The 22,714-nt window shown below is 48.2% G+C and overlaps 1 protein-coding gene across 1 annotated transcript in view; it reads left to right on the plus strand.

The window, feature by feature from the left end:
• Window positions 1-1,331: 1,331 nt before the first annotated feature.
• Window positions 1,332-22,714, plus strand: part of GRPEL2 (GrpE like 2, mitochondrial) — a 28,086-nt gene continuing 6,703 nt past the window's right edge. The window contains exons 1-3 of the mRNA XM_074960588.1: window positions 1,332-1,494; window positions 17,953-18,109; window positions 21,983-22,064. Coding sequence (XP_074816689.1) covers window positions 1,418-1,494; window positions 17,953-18,109; window positions 21,983-22,064 — 316 coding nt within the window. The 5' untranslated portion in view covers window positions 1,332-1,417. The remainder of the gene's footprint in view (window positions 1,495-17,952; window positions 18,110-21,982; window positions 22,065-22,714) is intronic.

A 22,714-nucleotide genomic window follows, 5' to 3' on the forward strand; every position in this document is an offset into this window, starting at 1 on the left:
CTGGCTCCTAGGCGGAGGGGCCACAGGGCTCCGGGCGCTGTCCCTACCCTGAACACTGGCTCCGCACTCTCATTGGCCATGGTTCCTGGAAAATGGGAGCTGGGGCTGGATCTGCTGATTCCTGCTTCCAGAGCGCAGTGCAGAGCGAGGACAGGCAGGGAGCCTGCTTTAGTCCCGCTGCGCTGCTGACTGGGAGTGGCCGGAGGTAAGCCTGCACCCCAACCCCCTGTCCCAGCCCTGAGCCCCCCCAAACCTAAGCCCCTTCCTGCACTCCAAATCCCACATCCCTGACCTCACCCCAGAGCCTGCACCCCCAGCCAGAGCCCTCACCCCCCTGCCCCAGCCCAAAGTCCCCTCCCACACCCTTAACCCCTCATTTCTGGCCCCACTCTGGAGCCATCACCCCCTCCCACATCCCAACCCCTGCTCCAGCCCAGTGAAAGTGAGTGAGGGTGGGGGAGAGCAAGCCACTAAGGGAAAGGGAAATGGGAATGTAGTGAGCGGAGATGGGTTCAGGGGCGGGGCCTCGGGGAAGGGGCGGGGCTAGGGTATTCATTTTTGTGCGATTAGAAAATTAGCAACCCCACCTGCCTCCAGAAGATGCGGGAGGGCAGAGCCATCAGACTATGCAAGGCTGGCAACCCATATCTCACAGAGGGGGCAGCTTGGGACAGGCTACCTCCCCCAACCTGCACCAGAGCCTGGGCAGGGCAGCCCAAGGGACCTCTAGAGTCGAGACCGGGGGTAGGCAACCTATGGCACACGTGCCAAAGGCAGCACAGAAGCTGATTTTCAGTGGCACTCATCCTGCCTGGGTCCTGGCCATCTGCATTTTAATTTAATTTTAAATGAAGCTTCTTAAACATTTTAAAAACCTTATTTACTTTACATCTAACAACAGTTTAGTTATCTATTATAGACTTATAGAAAGAGACCCTCTATATGTATTACTGGCACGCGAGACCTTAAACTGGAGTGAATAAAGGAAGACTCAGCACACCACTTCTGAACAGTTGCCAACCCCTGATCTAGACGCCAGGTACCGCTACGGGCGGCGGCGTGTAACATTGCAGGCGAGGGCGGCACTAGGACCCGGGGGTGGGAGCAAGGATGATCCTCCTGCCGGCGACAGGCGCCCAAGCCCCGGCTTAAAGGGCAGCTCCGCGCGGTGCCTGCCGGGATGGGGAGCGCCGCCGCGTGTGCAGTGGCTAATGGGAGTTGTAGTCCCCACCGCCCCGTGCTGCCGGCAGCATGCACACAGGCCCGTGCCCGCTGACGCGGGGGCTAATGGGAGTTGGAGTCCATGACGCCGCGGCGCGGGGGCCGACGGGGCCTGTAGTTCTGCCGGGGGCGGGCGCATTGCCCGGCGGGAGGCGCTCAGTCACACGCCCGCGGACCAAGGGAGGGAGGCGGGAGCATGGCTGGCAGGTCCCTGCGGGCGGCCCGGCACTATCTCATCTCGCTGCTCTCGTTGGGCGCTCGGCGGCCCAGCAGGTAAGGCGGGGGGAGCCGGCCACTCATCCTATCACACAGGGGCCCCGTCCACAGCGTTTCCTGGCCCCGATCGCTCCCCTGCCCCCCGTGCTCTCTGTGTGCCCCTCACCGTGGTGCCCGGGCTGTCCGCGCTGTGCAGCGTGCGGGGCTTGGCCGCTGATCCACTGCGGGCTAGCAAGGGAGCCCGGGCGGCTGCACTCTCGGGTGAGCTGTGTGCCACTGCTAAGTACTGCCTGGCTGCTGCTCCGGTGCCCTGCCCAGGCGGACGGGGCTGGACGGGGGGGCGCGGCGCGGCCGGGGTCCGGTGCCCTGCCCAGGCGGACGGGGCTGGACGGGGGGGTGCGGCGCGGCCGGGGTCCGGTGCCCTGCCCAGGCGGACGGGGCTGGACAGGGGGGCGCGGCGCGGCCGGGGTCCGGTGCCCTGCCCAGGCGGACGGGGCTGGACGGGGGGGTGCGGCGCGGCCGGGGTCCGGTGCCCTGCCCAGGCGGACGGGGCTGGACGGGGGGGGTGCGGCGCGGCCGGGGTCCGGTGCCCTGCCCAGGCGGACGGGGCTGGACAGGGGGGCGCGGCGCGGCCGGGGTCCGGTGTCCTGCCCAGGCGGACGGGGCTGGACGGGGGGGCGCGGCGCGGCCGGGGTCCGGTGCCCTGCCCAGGCGGCTACGCTACTGTGGAGGAGGGGGAAGGCGTCGGAGCGCAGCCAGGTTAAAACCTTAAAACGCGGCCCCTGGTCCGAGCTCCTCCGTTTTGGGAGGCCACCTTGAGGGCCTCCGGACTGGTTTTCACCTGGGGCTGTGCGCCTCCGACCCGCGGGGGAGCAGGGCGAGCAGCCTCAAGCCGCTCCCCGCGCCAGGGTCGCTGCTGAGTGCTGGCCTGGCCCGCTGAGGGGAGAGGGGCCCCTCCCAGCAATGAGCCGACCCCCCCCCTTGACTTGCACTTGTGTTTTTAGTTTGGCCTTCCTGTTCCTAAATCAGATGTAAATAGGTACTTTATTTCATTTAATCTCTAGCAATAAAAGGAAGAAAAATTGCTGGGTGCTGGTTCTGAGAGGAGAAGAAGGTAACTGAAAGTAAGGAGGAACAGGTGTTAATCACTTCTGGGGCACAAGGGCTAGTAATTCAGTCTATGTGTTTCAGGAAAGCTCCAACCATAGACCTTGCTGGAGGTGTGTTCACTGCAGTCATTTTTAAGGCTTTTAATGAGAACGTGGGTGGCCCCTGTTTCTTTTTGAGGCCAGAAACAAATGTAGCTGCAGCTGGTCCATGACCAGGTCATCTAGACACTGCAATAATATAAATAAATAATCATATTGGGGCATATGTGTGGGGAAGTTAGTATATGCTGACAAAGCTTTAGGTATGGAATTGTTGCAGTGTGTATATAGAAAGCAAATTGTTGTCTAGAATTAAAAAAAAAAACCATAAAAACCAGTCTTGGCTACACGAGGGAAAATGGCACACAAGTTCCCATTGCTTCTGCTGCACTGGTGGGGGGCATAGTGTGGACAGGCTCCCTGTGGCTGAACCTGTTGTAAAAACTCTTCTAAATACATGAGCTTACAGAAGGTTTAACTAAAATAGTTTTAGAAGTGGGTCTCGGCTGCAGGAAACTTGCTTACAGAGGGGATCCCACTGGTGCAATGAACCTTTGGAAAAATTTGGTGAAACATCCTGGGTATAGACATAGCTATCTTAATGGAATCTGAATGTATATTAAATGGATTTTCAGATAACTAATCAGAAATAAGAGAGACAAAGTGGAGAGGTAGTATCTTTTATTGGGCCAACTTCTGCTGGTGAAACAGGAAGCTTTCAAGCTTACACAGAGCTCTTCAGGCAGATGCCTAGTGCTTTTCCTCTTTCTCTTTCACCAAAAGAAGCTGGTCCAATAAAAGATATTACCTCACCCACCTTATATCGCTAATATCCTGGCATCAACATGGCTATAGCAACACTGCAAACAATAATCGTGAAAGCAAGATGTATTTTGAAAAGCAGGTTTTTTGAACAGTTCAGCTTGCCTCTGAAAGGAAGTGGTTGTATAGTAAATGCAGTGGGTCAAGTTCTGCCCTCGCCTCCCACTGACTTTATCTCAGTGTTAGAAAAGCAGACAAGTGGCCTTATGAATACAGTTCTGTGCCTCTATAAACACCTTGCAAAAGGCTTTTAAATTTGTCAATTAGTGTAGTGTTGCTGCTTTGTCCATTACATACATAGCCTAATATTTTATATTCTTAAAGTGTTTCTTGGGCTTAGTTTCTAGCAAGATTTGAATACAGTTGAACTCAGATACAGTGTATCTGATTGGGGTAGCTGACTCCTGTTTTGGGTGATTTAACCTGGAGGCTTAACTTGGAGTGTCTATTCTATGTGAGTCCCACTTCAGACCTTGTGTTAAAGCACAACTGATGTCTACTAGTTGGTTCCTTGGTTGAAATGCAGACAGCAGAGAAGGGGAAAGACAAAGGGCTCACAGGTTTATTCCATATTTATCACTCTAAAGGGAAATAAGAAGAAAATTTAAGCAAAATAAAATGGAGAGTTCCCATATGTGCTTTGGGAACTGCTGGGCTTGGGGTTTGTAGTAAAAGCATGTTATGTCCAGAAATCCTCCCCTTCATGCACTCTTGTGTATTGGGTAATTATCCTTGTAAATGTAAATGTGCTGTCCGTGTTGAAATAGGTGTGGCCTCTGATCTGTAGATGGTGTCATTGGGATAGTTCATGACAGACAGTCAAGCCGCATCAGTAGTGTGAAACCAGTCCATAGATGCAAAATGTAAATGTATCCTCCAATTGCACACTGTCATGCTAATAAAGTGACTGTTAGGTGGATGATTGCATTGCAGAAAGTGACATTCAGATTGGATTGTCTGTCCTGGGTCTTTGACATGTGTGCCTGGGATGTGTAACTGATTATCATTAGAGAAGCAGGCTTCCTCACATCCAAAAAGGGAACATGGAGAGAAGCTTGAATTGGGAGAAGAGATAATGAGACAGGTGGGTGTTCAGAATGTGGATCAGGGAACTTCAGACTGTTGTATGACATCCTGTATGGCGGAAGGAGAGATGGTGCTATGTATCTTATCACACACCTACCCGTCTCATCATTTAAAGTCTGAGGTTTAAGGATAACTGGATTAAACTATATGGATAGATTTGGGTGTTGTCCCCTAAATCCTCTTCTACCCCCATTGATCCTGTCCATCTCTGGCACTGGTTTCAGAGTCTTTCACACCCAGCTCACTCCTTCAGAGATTTCCCCAGTGCTGTCACTGTCATGTCAGAATTTCCTAACTTCCTCTCGTATAATTACTATCTATTCATAGTTGTTTTCAGTGTTGATGTGGCTGTGTTGGTCACAGGATATTAGAGATGCAAGGTGGGTGAGGTAATGTCTTCTATTGGATCAACTTCTGTTAGTGAAAGAGACAAACTTTTGAGCTACACAGAGCTCATCTTCAAAGAAGTTGGTCCAATAAAAGATATTACCTCACCCACCTTGTCTCTCTATTCCTAGGAAAACTGGGGTTAACACTGTGTCTGGAAGGCAGGACAGTATTACAGTAGCTGCAGATAAACACTTGTTTGTTTCCTTAGTGTAGTATGCGCCTCATATCTCTTAGGAAGAAGCAAACTGTGCAGCTTTCTCCTGTGTTCCATTCCATATGGCAGTTCTGAGCAAACCCCTTTTAAACATTGCTCTGTGAGAGAGCTCTTGTTCCTCCTCTGCCACATGAGGCAGGCTAATCCAAACAGCATGTGGGAGTGGGGACTTTCTGTAGGATGAGGGTGTGTTTTGAGACTTGGATTTGGTTTCAGTAGCTTGGAAAGGGAGTCCATGCAGGCAGCTCTCTGCTTCACGTAGGCAGGTTTCTCTGGCTGAAACTCTAGCTCGTTTATTCCTCTCTCGCTCTTGCGTGCATACCCACCCACCCACCACAAGTCACATGCAAACAGCTCACTAAACTTCTGTTTCTGGGAAGTGAATGAGCAGCAACACCTTGAAATATCTATATAGGGTTTTAAAGCAAAATTTGTCTTGATCTGTGTATTATAAAACTGTAGGTGATTGAGCTGCCAGTTACATTTCAAGGCTATTTTGGCTGAATGGTTCATCTGCTGCATGTTTGTTAACTTCAGTGACTGAAGTTTATGTAAATGAAATGTAAAAAGTTTATGGGTCAGAAGTCATAATTACAATTCATATACTCAACCCATATACACTTTTTCCTTTACAAATCTTAAAATTTTCCAAACTTGCACTGATCTGTTTTGAAATCTAAGCTAACTTTTTCCCCCTACAGTTTGTGTGTCTCCTTTTAATTTTGGGAAATAGTGACCTGTTAATGTTGTTACCTTCTTTTTAAAGAGCAACTTTTAATTAACTGCTTGCCATTTGCAGCTTTTAATTCTAAAATAACACACCCTAGTTATTTTTAAGTCTCCGCCTCTCTCTGTCTTGTGATAGTGAACTGCATTTTTGTGGCATGACTGGCTAGACAGTTGCATCCTATCTTTTTATCTATCTCTTAGTGGGATAGTCTCTTTCCACTGAGACACAGAATCTCATTCACAGATTCCAAGGCCAGAAGGGACCATTGTGATCATCTAGTCCAGTGGTTTCAAATTTTTTTCTGGTGACCCAGTTGGAGAAAATTGTTGATGCCCGTGAACCAACGGAGCTGGGGATGAGGGGGCTGGGGCAGAGGGTTGGGGTTCGAGAGTGAGGGCTGCAGGGTGGGGCTGGGAATGAGAGGTTCAAGGTGTGGGAGGGGGTCAGGGCTCTGGGCTGGGGGTGCAGGCTCCAGGGTGGGGCCGGGGATGAGGGGTTTGGGGTGCAGGAAGGGGCTCAGGGCTGCGGCAGAGGATTGGGACATGGGCTTACCTCAGGTGGCTCCCAGTCAGCTGCGCAGTGGGGGTGCTAAGGCAGGCTTCCTGCTTGTCCTGGCACCGTGGACCGCGCTGCGCCCCGGAAGCGGCCAGCAGCAGGTCCGGCTCCTAGGCACGCAAGCAGCTCCACGAGGCTCTCACCCGCAGGCACCCCTCACACACCCCAGCTCCCATTGGCTGGGAACCAGCCAATGGGAGTGTGGAGGTGGTGTTCAGGGAGGGGGGCAGCGCATGGAGCCCCGTGGCCCCACCCCCACCCTCCGCCGGCCTAGGAGCCAGACCTGCTGCTGGCCACTTCTGGGGTGCAGCGCGGTGTCAGAACAGATAGGGACTAGCCTGCCTTAGCCGGGCAGCACCGCCGACAGGACTTTTAACGGCCCAGTCGGCGATGCTGACCAGAGCCGCTGCGACCCAGTGCCTTACATTCTGCAACCCACAGTTTGAAAACCACTGATCTAGTCTGACCTCCTGTATAACACAGGTCATAGAACTTCCCCCAAAATAATTCCTAGAACATATCTTTGAGAAAAAAACATCCCATCTTGATTTTAAAATTGCCAGTGATGGAGAATCCCCCACCATCCTTGGTAAATTGTTCCAGTGGTTAATTGCCACCCTCACCGTTAAAAATGTATTTTCAGTTTGAGTTTGTTTTGCTTCAACTTCCAGCATTGAATCATGTTTTACTTTTCTCTGCTACACTGAAGAGCCTGTTATCAAATATGTGTTCCCCACGTAGGTACTTATAGACTGTAATCACATCACTGCTTCACTTTCCCTTTTGTTAAACAAAATAGATAGATTCAACGAACTCACTTACAATATGGCATGTTGTCTTGTGGCTCTTCTCTAAACCCTTTCCAATTTATCAAAATCCTTCTTGAATCCATTTAGCTGGAGTAAGTTGGAAAGAAATAGAAATTGTCAAAAGTCGTTTATGGCTTTACATAAGGAATGCAAACCGTACTTGTTCTCAGCTTTTGGTTCAATTTTAAACCAGCATTGATACGCTGTTCAATAGTGGTTAAGTTTAATAAAGCAAATGGGACACCGCTGTTAGTTTGTACACTGAGAGATCCTCAATCTATCTCTTTAATGTTGCATTGTGAAGTCTATTCTGTAGTGCAAAAGCTTGCTCAGTCTTCAGCCATTATAATAGATTTGAGGGGGAAACCGTCACCAACATAGATTTGGCTGGCACTCAGATATCACAGCAATAGGCACCTTAAAAGTGCTCCAAATCACATCCCTCTGTCCAGAACAGGTCTCCATGCTGTGGTGGTTAAAATGCTAGCAGCCGTCAGCTCCTTGTCTATGCTGGTACTCTCACAGATAGAGCTGGAATAATGGGTAATTTTTTTGGAAAACAGCTTAGTGTAGACAGGCCCTAGGATAGTTCTTGGGTTATTACGTAAGGATTGCCTAGTGTAAGGACAGCCACCTCATGGTAGCAGGGTTCACAGGGCAAGTTAGTGTGCTGTAGATTCGCACCCTGGCTTGCCGCACACTAAAAGGGACAGTTTGCCATGCAGATGGTGCACTAAGCACCTAATTAGCAGATATTTATATGCAGATGTAGTTTGGAAGGGATAAGGAAGTTTCTGGATATCAGTTGTTGGTCTTGTGGGACATGGGACAACCTCCTTTCAAAGACAAAAGAGCGGAGAAGGTGGCCTGCTGAGTGAGGAATTGTAACACTATTCGGTGTTAACTAATAGTTAGGCTTGATGGTCATAGGTTGGTGTAAAGCTTTTGGTTACCATGTCAACAAGCCTTTTTTAAAGGAGATATTGAAAATCTTGGTTTGGGGGAGAGCTCAACAGGCACTCCCAAGAATTAGAAACTCTTTTGTTCAGCAGATGCCAATGTGCTTTCTGAATGGAGCCTTCTTGGAGGAACACTTCCCCAAACTATGAATGTAATCCTAATCTGGTGTGAAGTTTGAGAGGATGATAGGCAGGCTTGGGGTGAGCACAGGACTTGGAGCCAGCGAATTCCTGAGTGTCAGTCCTGGTTCTGACACAAACTCTTTCTGTGACTTTCTGAAAGATATTGCTTCTCTGCCTCAGTGTCCCATCTGTAGACTAAGGGTATGTCTACACTACGGAATAAGGTCGAATTTATAGAAGTCGGTTTTTTAGAAATCGGTTTTATATATTCGAGTGTGTGTGTCCCCACAGAAGTGCATTAAGTGCATTAACTCGGCAGAGTGCTTCCACAGTACCGAGGCTAGAGTCGACTTCCGGAGCGTTGCACTGTGGGTAGCTATCCCACAGTTTCCGCAGTCTCCGCTGCCCATTGGAATTCTGGGTTGAGATCCCAATGCCTGATGGGACTGAAACATTGTCGCGGGTGGTTCTGGGTACATATCGTCAGTCCCCCCTTCCCTCCCTCCCTCCCTCCGTGAAAGCAAGGGCAGACAATCGTTTCGCGCCTTTTTTCCTGAGTTACCTGTGCGGACGCCATACCACCGCAAGCATGGAGCCCGCTCAGGTAACCGTCACCGTATGTCTCCTGGGTGCTGGCAGACGCGGTACGGCATTGCTACACAGTAGCAGCAACCCATTGCCTTCTGGCAGCAGACGGTACAGTACGACTGGTAGCCGTCCTCGTCATGTCCGAGGTGCTCCTGGTCGCCTGTGTGAGGTCGATCAGGAGCGCCTGGGCAGACATGGGCGCAGGGACTAAATTTTTAGTGACTTGACCAGGTCATTCTCTTAAGTCCGGCAGTCAGTCCTATTGAACCGTCTTATGGTGAGCAGGCAGGCAATATGGATTGCTAGCAGTCCTATTGTACCGTCTTCTGCCGAGCAGCCATGAGATGTGGATGGCATGCAGTCCTTCTGCACCGTCTGCTGCCAGCCAAAGATGTAAAAGATAGATGGAGTGGATCAAAACAAGAAATAGACCAGATTTGTTTTGTACTCATTTGCCTTCTCCCCTGTCTAGGGGACTCATTCCTCTAGGTCACACTGCAGTCACTCACAGAGAAGGTGCAGCGAGGTAAATCTAGCCATGTATCAATCAGAGGCCAGGCTAACCTCCTTGTTCCAATAAGAACAATAACTTAGGTGCACCATTTCTTATTGGAACCCTCCGTGAAGTCCTGCCTGAACTACTCCTTGATGTAAAGCCACCCCCTTTGTTGATTTTAGCTCCCTGAAGCCAACCCTGTAAGCCATGTCGTCAGTCGCCCCTCCCTCCGTCAGAGCAACGGCAGACAATCATTCCACGCCTTTTTTCTGTGCGGACGCCATACCAAGGCAAGCATGGAGGCCGCTCAGCTCACTTTGGCAATTAGGAGCACATTAAACACCACACGCATTATCCAGCAGTATATGCAGCACCAGAACCTGGCAAAGCGCTACCGGGCGAGGAGGCGACGTCAGCGCGGTCACGTGAGTGATCAGGACATGGACACAGATTTCTCTGAAAGCATGGGCCCTGCCAATGCATGCATCATGGTGCTAATGGGGCAGGTTCATGCTGTGGAACGCCGATTCTGGGCTCGGGAAACAAGCACAGACTGGTGGGACCGCATAGTGTTGCAGGTCTGGGACGATTCCCAGTGGCTGCGAAACTTTCGCATGCGTAAGGGCACTTTCATGGAACTTTGTGACTTGCTTTCCCCTGCCCTGAAGCGCATGAATACCAAGATGAGAGCAGCCCTCACAGTTGAGAAGCGAGTGGCGATAGCCCTGTGGAAGCTTGCAACGCCAGACAGCTACCGGTCAGTTGGGAATCAATTTGGAGTGGGCAAATCTACTGTTGGGGCTGCTGTGATGCAAGTAGCCCACGCAATCAAAGATCTGCTGCTATCAAGGGTAGTGACCCTGGGAAATGTGCAGGTCATAGTGGATGGCTTTGCTGCAATGGGATTCCCTAACTGTGGTGGGGCCATAGACGGAACCCATAACCCTATCTTGGCACCGGAGCACCAAGCCGGCGAGTACATAAACCGCAAGGGGTACTTTTCAATAGTGCTGCAGGAATAGTGCTTCAGGAACTCTGGTCTGTTTCAAAAGCTGCAAGAAGGGACTTTATTCCCAGACCAGAAAATAACTGTTGGTGATGTTGAAATGCCTATATGTATCCTTGGGGACCCAGCCTACCCCTTAATGCCATGGCTCATGAAGCCGTACACAGGCAGCCTGGACAGCAGTCAGGAGCTGTTCAACTACAGGCTGAGCAAGTGCAGAATGGTGGTAGAATGTGCATTTGGACGTTTAAAGGCGCGCTGGTGCAGTTTACTGACTCGCTTAGACCTCAGCGAAACCAATATTCCCACTGTTATTACTGCTTGCTGTGTGCTCCACAATATCTGTGAGAGTAAGGGGGAGACGTTTATGGCGGGGTGGGAGGTTGAGGCAAATCGCCTGGCTGCTGGTTACGCGCAGCCAGACACCAGGGCGGTTAGAAGAGCACAGGAGGGCGCGGTACGCATCAGAGAGGCTTTGAAAACCAGTTTCGTGACTGGCCAGGCTACGGTGTGAAAGTTCTGTTTGTTTCTCCTTGATGAAACCCCCCGCCCCTTGGTTCACTCTACTTCCCTGTAAGCTAACCACCCTCTCCTCCTCCCTTCGATCACTGCTTGCAGAGGCAATAAAGTCATTGTTGCTTCACATTCATGCATTCTTTATTCATTCATCACACAAATAGGGGGATGACTACCAAGGTAGCCCAGGAGGGGTGGTGGAGGAGGGAAGGAAAATGCCACACAGCACTTTAAAAGTTTACAACTTTAAAATTTATTGAATGACAGCCTTCTTTTTTTGGGGCAATCCTCTGTGGCGGAGTGGCTGGTTGGCCGGTGGCCCCCCCACCGCGTTCTTGGGCGTCTGGGTGTGGAGGCTATGGAACTTGGGGAGGAGGGCGGTTGGTTACACAGGGGCTGTAGTGGCAGTCTGTGCTCCAGCTGCCTTTGCTGCAGCTCAGCCATACACTGGAGCATACTGGTTTGGTCCTCCAGCAGCCTCAGCATTGAATCCTGCCTCCTCTCATCACGCTGCCGCCACATTCGAGCTTCAGCCCTCTCTTCAGCCCGCCACCTCTCCTCCCGGTCATTTTGTGCTTTCCTGCAGTCTGACATTATTTGCCTCCACGCATTCGTCTGTGCTCTGTCAGTGTGGGAGGACAGCATGAGCTCGGAGAACATTTCATCTCGAGTGCGTTTTTTTTCTTTCTAATCTTCACTAGCCTCTGGGAAGGAGAAGATCCTGTGATCATTGAAACACATGCAGCTGGTGGAGAAAAAAAAAGGGACAGCGGTATTTAAAAAGACACATTTTATAAAACAGTGGCTACAGTCTTTCAGGGTAAACCTTGCTGTTAACATTACATACATAGCACATGTGCTTTCGTTACAAGGTCACATTTTGCCTCCCCCACCGCGTGGCTACCCCCTCAACCCTCCCCCCTCCCTGTGGCTAACAGCGGGGAACATTTCTGTTCAGCCGCAGGCAAACAGCCCAGCAGGAATGGGCTCCTCTGAGTGTCCCCTGAAGAAAAGCACCCTATTTCAACCAGGTGACCATGGATTATATCTCACTCTCCTGAGGATAACACAGAGAGATAAAGAACGGATGTTGTTTGAACGCCAGCAAAAAATACACTGCAATGCTTTGTTGTACAATGATTCCTGAGTACGTGTTACTGGCCTGGAGTGGTAAAGTGTCCTACCATGACGGATGCAATAAGTCTGCCCTCCCCAGAAACCTTTTGCAAAGGCTTTGGGAGTATATCCAGGAGAGCCGCGAATGCCAGGGCAAAGTAATCCTTTCACATGCTTGCTTTTAAACCATGTATAGTATTTTAAAAGGTACACTCACCGGAGGTCCCTTCTCCGCCTGCTGGGTCCAGGAGGCAGCCTTGGGTGGGTTCGGGGGGTACTGGCTCCAGGTCCAGGGTGAGAAACAGTTCTTGGCTGTCGGGAAAACCGGTTTCTCCGCTTGCTTGCTGTGAGCTATCTACAACCTCATCATCATCATCTTCTTCGTCCCCAAAACCTGCTTCCATATTGCCTCCATCTCCATTGAAGGAGTCAAACAACACGGCTGGGGTAGTGGTGGCTGAACCCCCTAAAATGGCATGCAGCTCATCATAGAAGCGGCATGTTTGGGGCTCTGACCCGGAGCGGCTGTTCGCCTCTCTGGTTTTCTGGTAGGCTTGCCTCAGCTCCTTCAGTTTCACGCGGTGCTGCTTCGGGTCCCTGTTATGGCCTCTGTCCTTCATGCCCTGGGAGATTTTGACAAAGGTTTTGGCATTTCGAAAACTGGAACGGAGTTCTGATAGCACGGATTCCTCTCCCCATACAGCGATCAGATCCCGTACCTCCTGTTCGGTCCATGCTGGAGCTCTTTTGCGATTCTGAGACTCCATCATGGTCACCTCTGCTGATGAGCTCTGCATGGTCACCTGCAGCTTGCCATGCTGGCCAAACAGGAAATGAGATTCAAAAGTTCGTGGTTCTTTTCCTGTCTACCTGGCCAGTGCATCTGAGTTGAGAGTGCTGTCCAGAGCGGTCAAAATGGAGCACTCTGGGATAGCTCCCGGAGGCCAATACTGTCGAATTGTGTCCACAGTACCCCAAATTCGACCCGGCAAGGCCGATTTAAGCGCTAATCCACTTGTCAGGGGTGGAGTAAGGAAATCGATTTTTAAGAGCCCTTTAAGTCGAAATAAAGGGCTTCATCGTGTGGACGGGTGCAGGTTTACATCGATTTAATGCTGCTAAATTCGACCTAAAGTCCTAGTGTAGACCAGGGCTAGGGGTGTTAAATAGTGACTCCGCTCTCAGGGTGGCATTATGGTTACTGTTAGCCAAAGGCTTTGAAGTTCCACGTAAGTGCTAAATGTTTTAATTATTTTGCAGGCTGTGCAATCTGCTGCCTGTTTTGCAAGTTGACTGAAATGTCTCACATGCTGACTGATTTTTTTCTATTTACTTAACTAGTTTTTGAGAGAGTCACCAAGTTGTGTTGGGACAAATTCCTATGAACCTGGATAGTACTTAGTGTTTATACAGCTTAGTCCAATTTCCTGACTCTCGTGGTTCTGTAATTTCAGCTGCCAATGTAGGAGCCAGCTTGTTCTAGAATCAATCTGATGAAGTGAGCTGTCGCTCACGAAAGCTTATACTCAAATAAATTGGTTAGTCTCTAAGGTGCCACAAGTCCTCCTTTTCTTTTTGCAAATACAGACTAATACGGCTGCTACTCTGAAACCTCTCCGGGGTGAGTGACCTGGCTGTTGCAGCATGAACCACAGTAGCTTAGTCTCCAGGCTTTTAGGCGCACACACTTTTCAGCAGGTGAAGCAACCTGAAAGCAAGGATTCTGAACTAGATACGAACATGCCAAGTTGTATGGTTATAAGTTTTATTGTCCACCTGGGCTATATCTGCTTTTTTCCCCAAAGAGCAGATGCAACTCTCTGCATTTGAACTCTGTTTATGTATTCCAAGTAATTTAGGCCTTGTCTAAACTACAAAGTTTTGTCGGCAAAAGTTATGCCGCTTTAATTAAAGCGCTTTAATTAAAACGAGGGCTGTCAAGCGATTAAAAAAATTAATCATGATTAATCGCGCAATTAATCGCACTGTTAAACAATAATAGAATGCCATTTGTTTAAATATTTTTGGATGTTTCTACATTTTCAAATCTATTGATTTCAATTACAACACAGAATGCAAAGTGTACAATGCTCATTTTGTATTTATTTTTATTACAAATATTTGCAAAGTAAAAAACAAAAGAAATAGTATTTTTCAATTCACCTAATACCAGTACTGTAGTGCAATCTCTTTATCATGAAAGTTGACCTTGCAGATATAGGATTATGTACAAAAAAATAACTGCATACAAAAATAAACAATGTAAAACTTTATAGCCTGCAAGTCCACTCAGCCCTATTTTTGGTTCATCCAATTGCTCACACAAACAAGTTTGTTTACATTTGCAGGAGATAATGCTGCCTGCTTCTTGTTCACAATATCACCTGAAAGTGAGAACAGGTGGTTCACATGGCACTGTTGTAGCCGGCATTGCAAGATATTTATGTGCCAGATGCGCTAAAGATTCATGTGTCCCTTTCATGCTTCAACCACCATTCCAGAAGACATGCATCCATGCTGATGGCGGGTTCTGCTCGATAATGATCCAAAGAAGTGCGACATGTTCATTTTCATCATCTTAATCAGATGCCACCAGCAGAAGGTTGATTTTCTTTTTTGTTGGTTCAGTAGTTTCTGCATCGGAGTGTTGTTCTTTTAAGACCTCTGAAAGCATGCTCCACACCTCATCCCTCTCAGGTTTTGGAAGGTACTTCAGATTCTTAAACCTTGGGTCAAGTGCTGTAGCTGTCTTTAGAAATCTCACATTGGTACCTTCTTTGCATTTTGTCAGATCTGCAGCAAAAGTGTTCTTAAAACAACATGTGCTGAGTTGTCATCTGAGTCTACCATAACATGAAATATATGGCAGAATGCAGGTAAAAGAGAGCCAGAATTGAAAAAGTGAGTTCAGTCACAAATTTAAATATTGTAACTCATTATTTTTTTTAAGAAGTGTCATCAGTGTGGAAGCATGTCCTCTGGAATGGTGGCCAAAGCATGAAGGGGCATACGAATGTTTAGCATGTCTGGCATGTAAATACCTTGCAATGCCAGCTACAAAAGTCTCATGGGAATGCCTGTTCTCACTTTATTGTGACATTGTAAATAAAAAGTGTGTAACATTAGCTCCCGTAAATGTAAACAAACTTGTTTGTCTTCGCAATTGGCTGAACAAGAAGTAGGACTGAGTGGACTTGTAGGCTCTAAAGTTTTACATTGTTTTGTTTTTGAGTGCAGTTATGTAACCAAAAAAAATCTACATTTGTTAAGTTGCACTTTCACAATGAAGAGATTGCACTTCAGTACTTGTATGAGGTGAATTGAAAAATACTATTTCAGGGGCTCTCAGACTTTCTTTTTGAGGCCCCCCCAACATGCTATGAAAACTCCACGGCCCACCTGTGCCACAATAACTAGTTTTCTGCATATAAAAGCCGGGACTGGCATCAGAGGGTAGCAAGCAGGGCAATTGCCAGGGGCCCCATGCCACAGGGACCCCCACGAAGCTACACTGCTCAGGCTTTGGCTTCAATCCTGGGTAGTAGGACTCAGGGCCCTGGGCTTCAGCCGCATGTGGTGGGGCTTCAACTTTCTACTCTGGGCCCTAGTGAGTCTAATGCTGGCCCTACTGGGTGGCTCCCCTGAAACTGTTCACAGCCCCCCAGGGGGCCCCAGTGAGCTGTAGCTCACTAAAGCTTATGCTCAAATAAATTTGCTAGTCTCTAAGGTGCCACAAGTACTCCTTTTCTTTTTGCAGATACAGACTAACACGGCTGCTACTCTGAAAACTGCAATACAGTATTTGTATGAGGTGAATTGAAAAATACTATTTCTTTTGTTTATAATTTTTACAGTGCAGATATTTGTAATAAAAAATAATATAAAGTGAGCACTGTACACTTTGTATTCTGTGTTGTAATTGAAATCAATATATTTGAAAATGTAGACAAACATCCAAAAATATTTAATACATTTCCATTGTATTCTATTGTTTAACAGTGCGATTAAAACTGCGATTAAGCACAATTAATTTTTTGAGTGAATCGTGTGAGTTAACTGCGATTAATCGACAGCCCTAATTAAAACCACTGTTGCATGTCCACACTAGCTTCTTTTGTCAGCAGAGTGCATCCACACTAACAGCTGTTGCATCGACACAGAGAGCAGTGAAACACTGTGGTAGCTATCCCTGTGTGGCCATTCTTATGAGAGACTTATGTGCCGAGCAGAGCCGAGGGCTGACATGGGGGTTGTCCCCTTCCTCCTGCCTCAGGATAGGTCGCTGCAGGGTGCTTTGGGAAGGGTTTGCAATGCTTCATGGGGGGGGGGGGGGGGCAGGTATAGCATCCCCTGATGGAGGTTTCTCAATCCCATCCTTCTCGGAGCTTCCAGTTCCTAGTAGATTGTCAGCTTTTCAACTGAACTGTGTGAGGGGAGGGAGAGGAGAGTGGTATATCTGGGGCGGGGGAAACAGCAGGCTGAGCGACCTATCCTGAGGCAGGGGGAAGGGGACACCCCCCACGTCAGCCCTCGGCTCTGCGTGGCACAGCAGTCTCTCATAAGAATGGCCATACTGGGTCAGACCAAAGGTCTGTCTAGCACAGTGTCCTGTCTTCCAACAGTGGCCAATGCCAGGTGCCCCAGAGGGAATGAACAGAACAGGTAAACATCAAGTGATCCATCCCCCATTGCCCATTTCCAGCTTCTGGCAAACAGAGGCTAGGGACACCATCCCTGCTCATCCTGGCTAACAGCCATTGGTGGAACTATCCTCCATGATGGAACTAACCTCCTCTCCCCAGGCAGCCCGCTCTGCCTGCGGTCCTGTGATTCCCTCCCAGTTCTCCCACAGTCTCCTCAGCTGCTGGGAGCCACAGTCTGAGCAGCCTGGTGAGCTCTCTGTGCTGAGGAGTGTCAAAGCAGCACAGTAGTCTGTCGTTCCCCCCCCCCCCCCCCCCCACTTACCCCGCTCCCTGCAGCAGCAGTCTGCCTGCTGCTAAGTGTCAGGGTGTAGCCGTGTTAGTCTGTGTCCACAAAACAACAAGGAGTCCGGTGGCACCTTAAAGACTAACAGATTTATTTGAGCACAAGCTTTCGTGGGTAAAAACCCCACTTCTTCAGATGCATGGAGTGCAAATTACAGATGCAGACATAAATATACTGACACATGAAGAGACGGGTGTTACCTCACAAGTGGAGAACCAGTGTTGACAGGGCCAATTCGATCAGGGTGGATGTAGTCCACTCCCAATAACAGATGAGGAGGTGTCAATTCCAGGAGAGGCAAAGCTGCTTTTGTAATGAGCCAGCCACTCCCAGTCCCTATTCAAGCCTGTTGCTGTGTTCCTAGTGCAGGGCAGGACAGGAGCATTCCATGTTAATGATTTGCTCTTTGTTCCCCAAACGGAGCAGGGCGCAGTTGTCAGATACTTCCAAGAGCTTTGAAAGGGGAGGGGCACATGCCTGTGAGGCAGAAGAGATCAAAATAGTGAGCAGGCAGGCATTGTGGGATACTGGTGGAAGCCAGTTGTATGGACAAAACAAACAGCAGTGTCTACACTAACACTTTGTCGCTTTAACTTTGCTGCAAAAAACTTTATGCTTGTCGCTGAGGTGGTTTTATTTTGTCGGCAGAACAGCAGAGGTTTGCTGCCAAAAGTAGTTTTGTAGTGTGGACACCTCCCCTGTTTTGTCGGCAAAAGGCAGCTTTTGCCGACAAAACTTCGTAGTGTAGGCAAGGCCTTGGTGTCTGACTGGCGCCAGTCACTGTATTATCTAAGCACCAAAGCGTGGTATCTGCCTTTCATATCTGCTTATTTTACATGAGTTAAGATCCTACCTAGGTGTCTCCAAACAGAATGTGCTTTTAACCTTGATGATGGGCACAAAGCAACATCTTCCCTTCTGAGCTCTGGATCATGTTTCTCTTCCTTCTTTGCCCTTGGCTTGTATTTCAGAGATTGCCTGTGTGTCTTCAGCACTGCGGCCCAGCAGAGGAGCACGGGAGATGAATGTGGACCTGAGGATCCCCGCGATGAGCCAAGGCATCCCCTTTCTGAGCGAACTCTAGAGCTCAAAGCCAGCAAACTGGAAGAACAAGTCCGTGATTTAACTGTGAGTCTACCACTAGCAGCATCTTAGCAAAGGTATCCCCATGTCTTCAGGGTTCAGTCCCTTCAAAGTGGGAGGGCTCATTCATTTCACTGTTAAGCCACCTGCCTGAATATATTATAGATGACATCTTTCATCCCAAAGCTCTTCACCACGGAAAGGCAGCCATCTCCAGGCTGCAGGGTGACAACCAGCTACCCTTGCATAACATTAGGAGGCAATGCCCAGTTAGCAAAGTGCTTTATGTCTTCCTCCAAAACATCAGCTGTTGATTACTCCTGGAAATAGGAGACCAGACTGGATGAACCAAGTAGTCTGGTCCTGGCTAGGAAATCCTGAGTGTGTTAGAGATTCCCTGTTCAAATCTTTGAGTGTTGTCTATTTAGACCTGCAGTAATTTTGCCTGTGTCTTGTGAGAATTCAAAGGATGATGATCCTGATTAGCCTGGCCTTATGGCATTCAAGGATCACCAGGTCTTAGAAGGGTTTATACAGCTCAGATAAATGTGCAAAATGCTCCAGCTCAGGCAGGCCTGATGTGTGGAATGTATTTAGCTGCTTTTCTTATTTGAGGAGATGGTTTCCTATGCATTTGGAAATCAGCATCCGTTCTGAAATCCTGCTCTCTAAACTCTAGGTACAAGGTGTTGTGGCCAAGTTACTCTTGCTTTAGGTAGCAGAGCAGTGTTTCTTCCCTCTACCATAGGCGCCGACTCCATGGATGTTCCAGGGGAAAAAATAGTGCGTGCTCTGCAGCCCTGCAGATCAGCCCTTTCCCCTGTGCCCCTCCCACCCACTGCAATCATCTGTTCAGGGACTTGCAGGAGGCACTAGGGGGAAGGGGGGGGGCGGGAAGAGGTGGGGTGGGGGGGTAGGGGGAAGAGGTGGAGTGGGGGCCTCTACCCTTGCCTTTATCCCTCTCAGTTCCTTCATCTTATCAGTTAATCACTCTCATCATTTTTAGAATGGAATCACTCATCCCATCTCTGTGAACTTGTAATCACGTCCTAGCTCACCCACTCCTTCTGTATTTCTAGACTTGGCCTCCTCCCTGTCCTCTCCCTGTGACTCTCCACAGTTGAAAGAGATGGCTGTTTCATTTGTGCTGCATCATCTTAACTGGAACACCCTCATACTTCCACCTCAAAGCAATGAGTTACTTCCATTCTGTAACCCTTCCGCCATTGTACTAATTTCAATTGAATTAATGGGGTCAAAGATGTTAATGTGACCCTGTCATAATCCAACGTTAAACAGATCTCAGCCTGCTTCGTTTCATGGCAAACACATGATGAAAATTTTTTTTATCTTTTGTTAAAGATACAGAAAAGAAAGGAAAACAGGTAAAGTATTATGTAAGGCTTTCATTGTAACAGCTTGCCTTGTTCCCTTTCCTTTTTGCCATAGAGTCTTTAGTGGGGAAAATTCCCTTGCTGACAGTCTCTTCGATGGTATTAAAGATCCTAATAACTGTCCCTTTTTTAGGGAAAAGAGAGAAAGTTAATTGAAATGGGCTGGAGCTGCTGTTATTGTTAAAGTCCAGTCCCATTTTCAAGAACACAAAATAAGATGCACACAAAGGAGAATACTTTCCACAGTATGCATCCGATGAAGTGAGCTGTAGCTCACGAAAGCTTATGCTCAAATAAATTGGTTAGTCTCTAAGGTGCCACAAGTACTCCTTTTCTTTTTGCGAATACAGACTAACACGGCTGTTACTCTGAAACCTAACAAAAGAGAAAAAAGAACAACAAAGATAGAAAATGCAACTTCCATTTCTGGTATTGACTTTCACTTGCAACCTCACTATTGGAGAAACGGAGGCATCGTGCACTGTCTTATTAGTCACTCTGAGATCTGGCAAACTTGTACTCACATCGGGCTGTTTAGGGCATTGCTTTTATCTTCCTCTCTGGTTTACAATGGTGTTGCAAAATACACAGTCTTGGCCAACTAAGTGAGACTCTTATTAGAAGGAAAAAGGAGAGGGGTAAGAAAGAGAAGAAATAAGGTGAGGAAGGAAAAGGACACATGGGATGGGTCTGGAGGTATGTGGCATTGTCACATCCCAGGTGGTGGTTGGGATTTAGAGAGAGCAGGTGGAGGTGGTGATGTCATCTGTGTCCCTCTCTCTGGTCCAGTCTGGTCAGGGCATCTCTCAGGATCAGGATGGCCCAGTGGTGTTACAATAGACCGTGGGATCCCAGGAAACAGCAGGGGTGGCAGCCATGGTGGTAAAGCTTGCTTCAGCTGTTGCTGGCAAACAGCTGCTGCTGCTTCTTGATATTTTTTTCTCCCAAAAGGGAGTGATGGGCAAAATATCCCAACTCCTTATGTTCACCAAGTAGGCTTAATTTCCAGCACCCTGATTTTGGTTAATTGATTTCCAGTTGAGAGCTTCTTTTGTTTATCAGGCTTGATTGTAACCCAGTCCTTGAGTTACATCAATAGGCCTTTTTGTTTGGATTAATTCAGCCTTTGTCTCCCTTTTGCATCTTTTTCCATCAATTTGTATTATTATAGATTGTGCCATTTTATGAGCTTTCACTCACTCCTTATAGTTGAGCTCACAATTAAGGTAAATTCATAGCCGTCATTACTGGCTGATGCTCTGAATCCCTTTATGATTCAGTACTGTTTACATTTATAAAATGGGTTTATCCACCAAGCTATAAGTTCCTGAGCAAATAGTAAATTAGCACACCACTAATGTATTAACTATATGAACTTCCTCCCCAAGATGGCTCCAAGCTCCCTCATGGATACACTGTGCCTTAAGGGCAACAGACTTTGGCCTGACAAACTAACAGGGCAGGCAAAAAGTAGAGTTGAGAACCCTGTCTTGAGATTCCTCCTGTGCATCATCACTTTATGAAGGGTGCTACAAACAAATACATTTTATTGGACTTCTCTATTGTCTCTACATCTTGCAATATTTCAAATTCTGTTTTCACTTGCCACATTGGTACGTTTGCCACCCTCATTTTCTTCTTATCCCAATGCAAATGTACCAATGTGGCACGTGAAAATAGAATTTGAAATATTGTAAAAGACTCCACTTCTGCTGAAGCACTTTCTGAGAAATGTTACTCCTCACTCAAACAAATGGGGCGGGGGGGTGTGAGAGAGAGAGGTCACCAATACTACTTTATCACAGTGCCACCACTGTCCAGTTGGGGAGAGCAACTGGTTCAGCTAATGTGGTGTGAGCAGTGTTGGCAGCCCTCTATTGAGGAGCCACCACTGTCACAACGATTTGAGCACCATGATTAGGCTTGTTCCAAACAGGGTTAATTCATATGGTACTAAAAAGAGCTAATCTTCCCTAGGGGTGCCACCTCTGCCAACACTGGTTCAGCTGCACTGGTGAGATTTTTTTGAGCTACCCCTTGAGTAGGAAAGGCTAAAGAAGAGGGAAAGATGCAGGGCTTTTCTAGAAATTATTACCCTGACAGCAGCTATCTTCTGCACCAGCAAAGCATCAGCTGATTGCACATTCATTGCTAAGACCTTCCAGTCAGCTGCTAAGTGAAAGAATCCATCAAGAGCTGCACCCTGAATGGTTCAAAAACAGCAGACTGACCTGACCGTGCAAAGTGGTCTGCTCAGCTGTGCCCAAAATCCTCCTGACCAGTGACTTGGCTGCTGTTAATCTGCTCCTAGTTTTGCTGCCTCAAGCAATGGGAGAGGCCTTTGGGCATGTGTGTGCTTTGTAACTGGGGTCGGGGAGCCAGCATGAGCTGGTAACTTGCAGGGGGAGTATCTCTTTAAATAGATTCTGTGTAGGGGGATACAAGGTTCTACAGCAATAGGTGTGGCCCTGTGATGGATCACTCCCCTTGTCTGATGCCTGTGCCCGTTGCTGTGTGTGTGCAGGAGCGATACCGGAAAGCCTTGGCGGATTCTGAAAACGTCCGGAGGAGAACACAGAAGTTTGTGGAAGATGCCAAGCTGTTCGGTAAGCGAAGAGCTGCTGGCACTGTGCAGGAGCTGTTTGCGGCAGTGTGACTTGCTTGGCTAAGCAAAGTTAAGAAACAGAGCAGAAAGTACAAATAAGCAGCTTCCCCTCCCCGTCCTTCTGCCCTTGTTCTTTCTAAAGCCTGTTGTGTTTGGCCTGAAGTGACTGGTGGCTGGACTCACTAGCTGTTGTATCTGCATGTTCACCCAAATCCTGTGGGCTTATCTCGGTGATAGCCCTAGGGCTTGTTTCTTTTTTCCGAGGTCTGTTTTGTAAGAATGATCTATACTAATCAACCATACATCCTTTTGGATTTTAGGAATGTATTTGTAAAATGCTGCTGAGCTGGTGTAAATCAGCGTAGCTTCCTTGACTTCATCGAAGATGATTTACACCAGCTGAGAATTGACACTTGGAGTTTATTCCATGCTCTGTGCAATGTCATCAAGCCGCAATCTCCTTTCTAGTACTGAGATCCTGTTCTTCCCTTCACCTCCACTATGAAATTAATGGATGTAGTGCATGCTGGGATAGAGGCCAATTAATGTTTCTCAATTAATGTATTCTTCTTAAAATATGTTGAGTAAACTTAGTGTTGGTGAAATGGGCTGGATTGATAACTCTGGAGACTGATATCCTTGATTATCCAC

The sequence above is a fragment of the Natator depressus genome, chromosome 8 (genome assembly GCF_965152275.1).
Source record: "Natator depressus isolate rNatDep1 chromosome 8, rNatDep2.hap1, whole genome shotgun sequence".
NCBI lineage: Eukaryota > Metazoa > Chordata > Testudines > Cheloniidae > Natator > Natator depressus.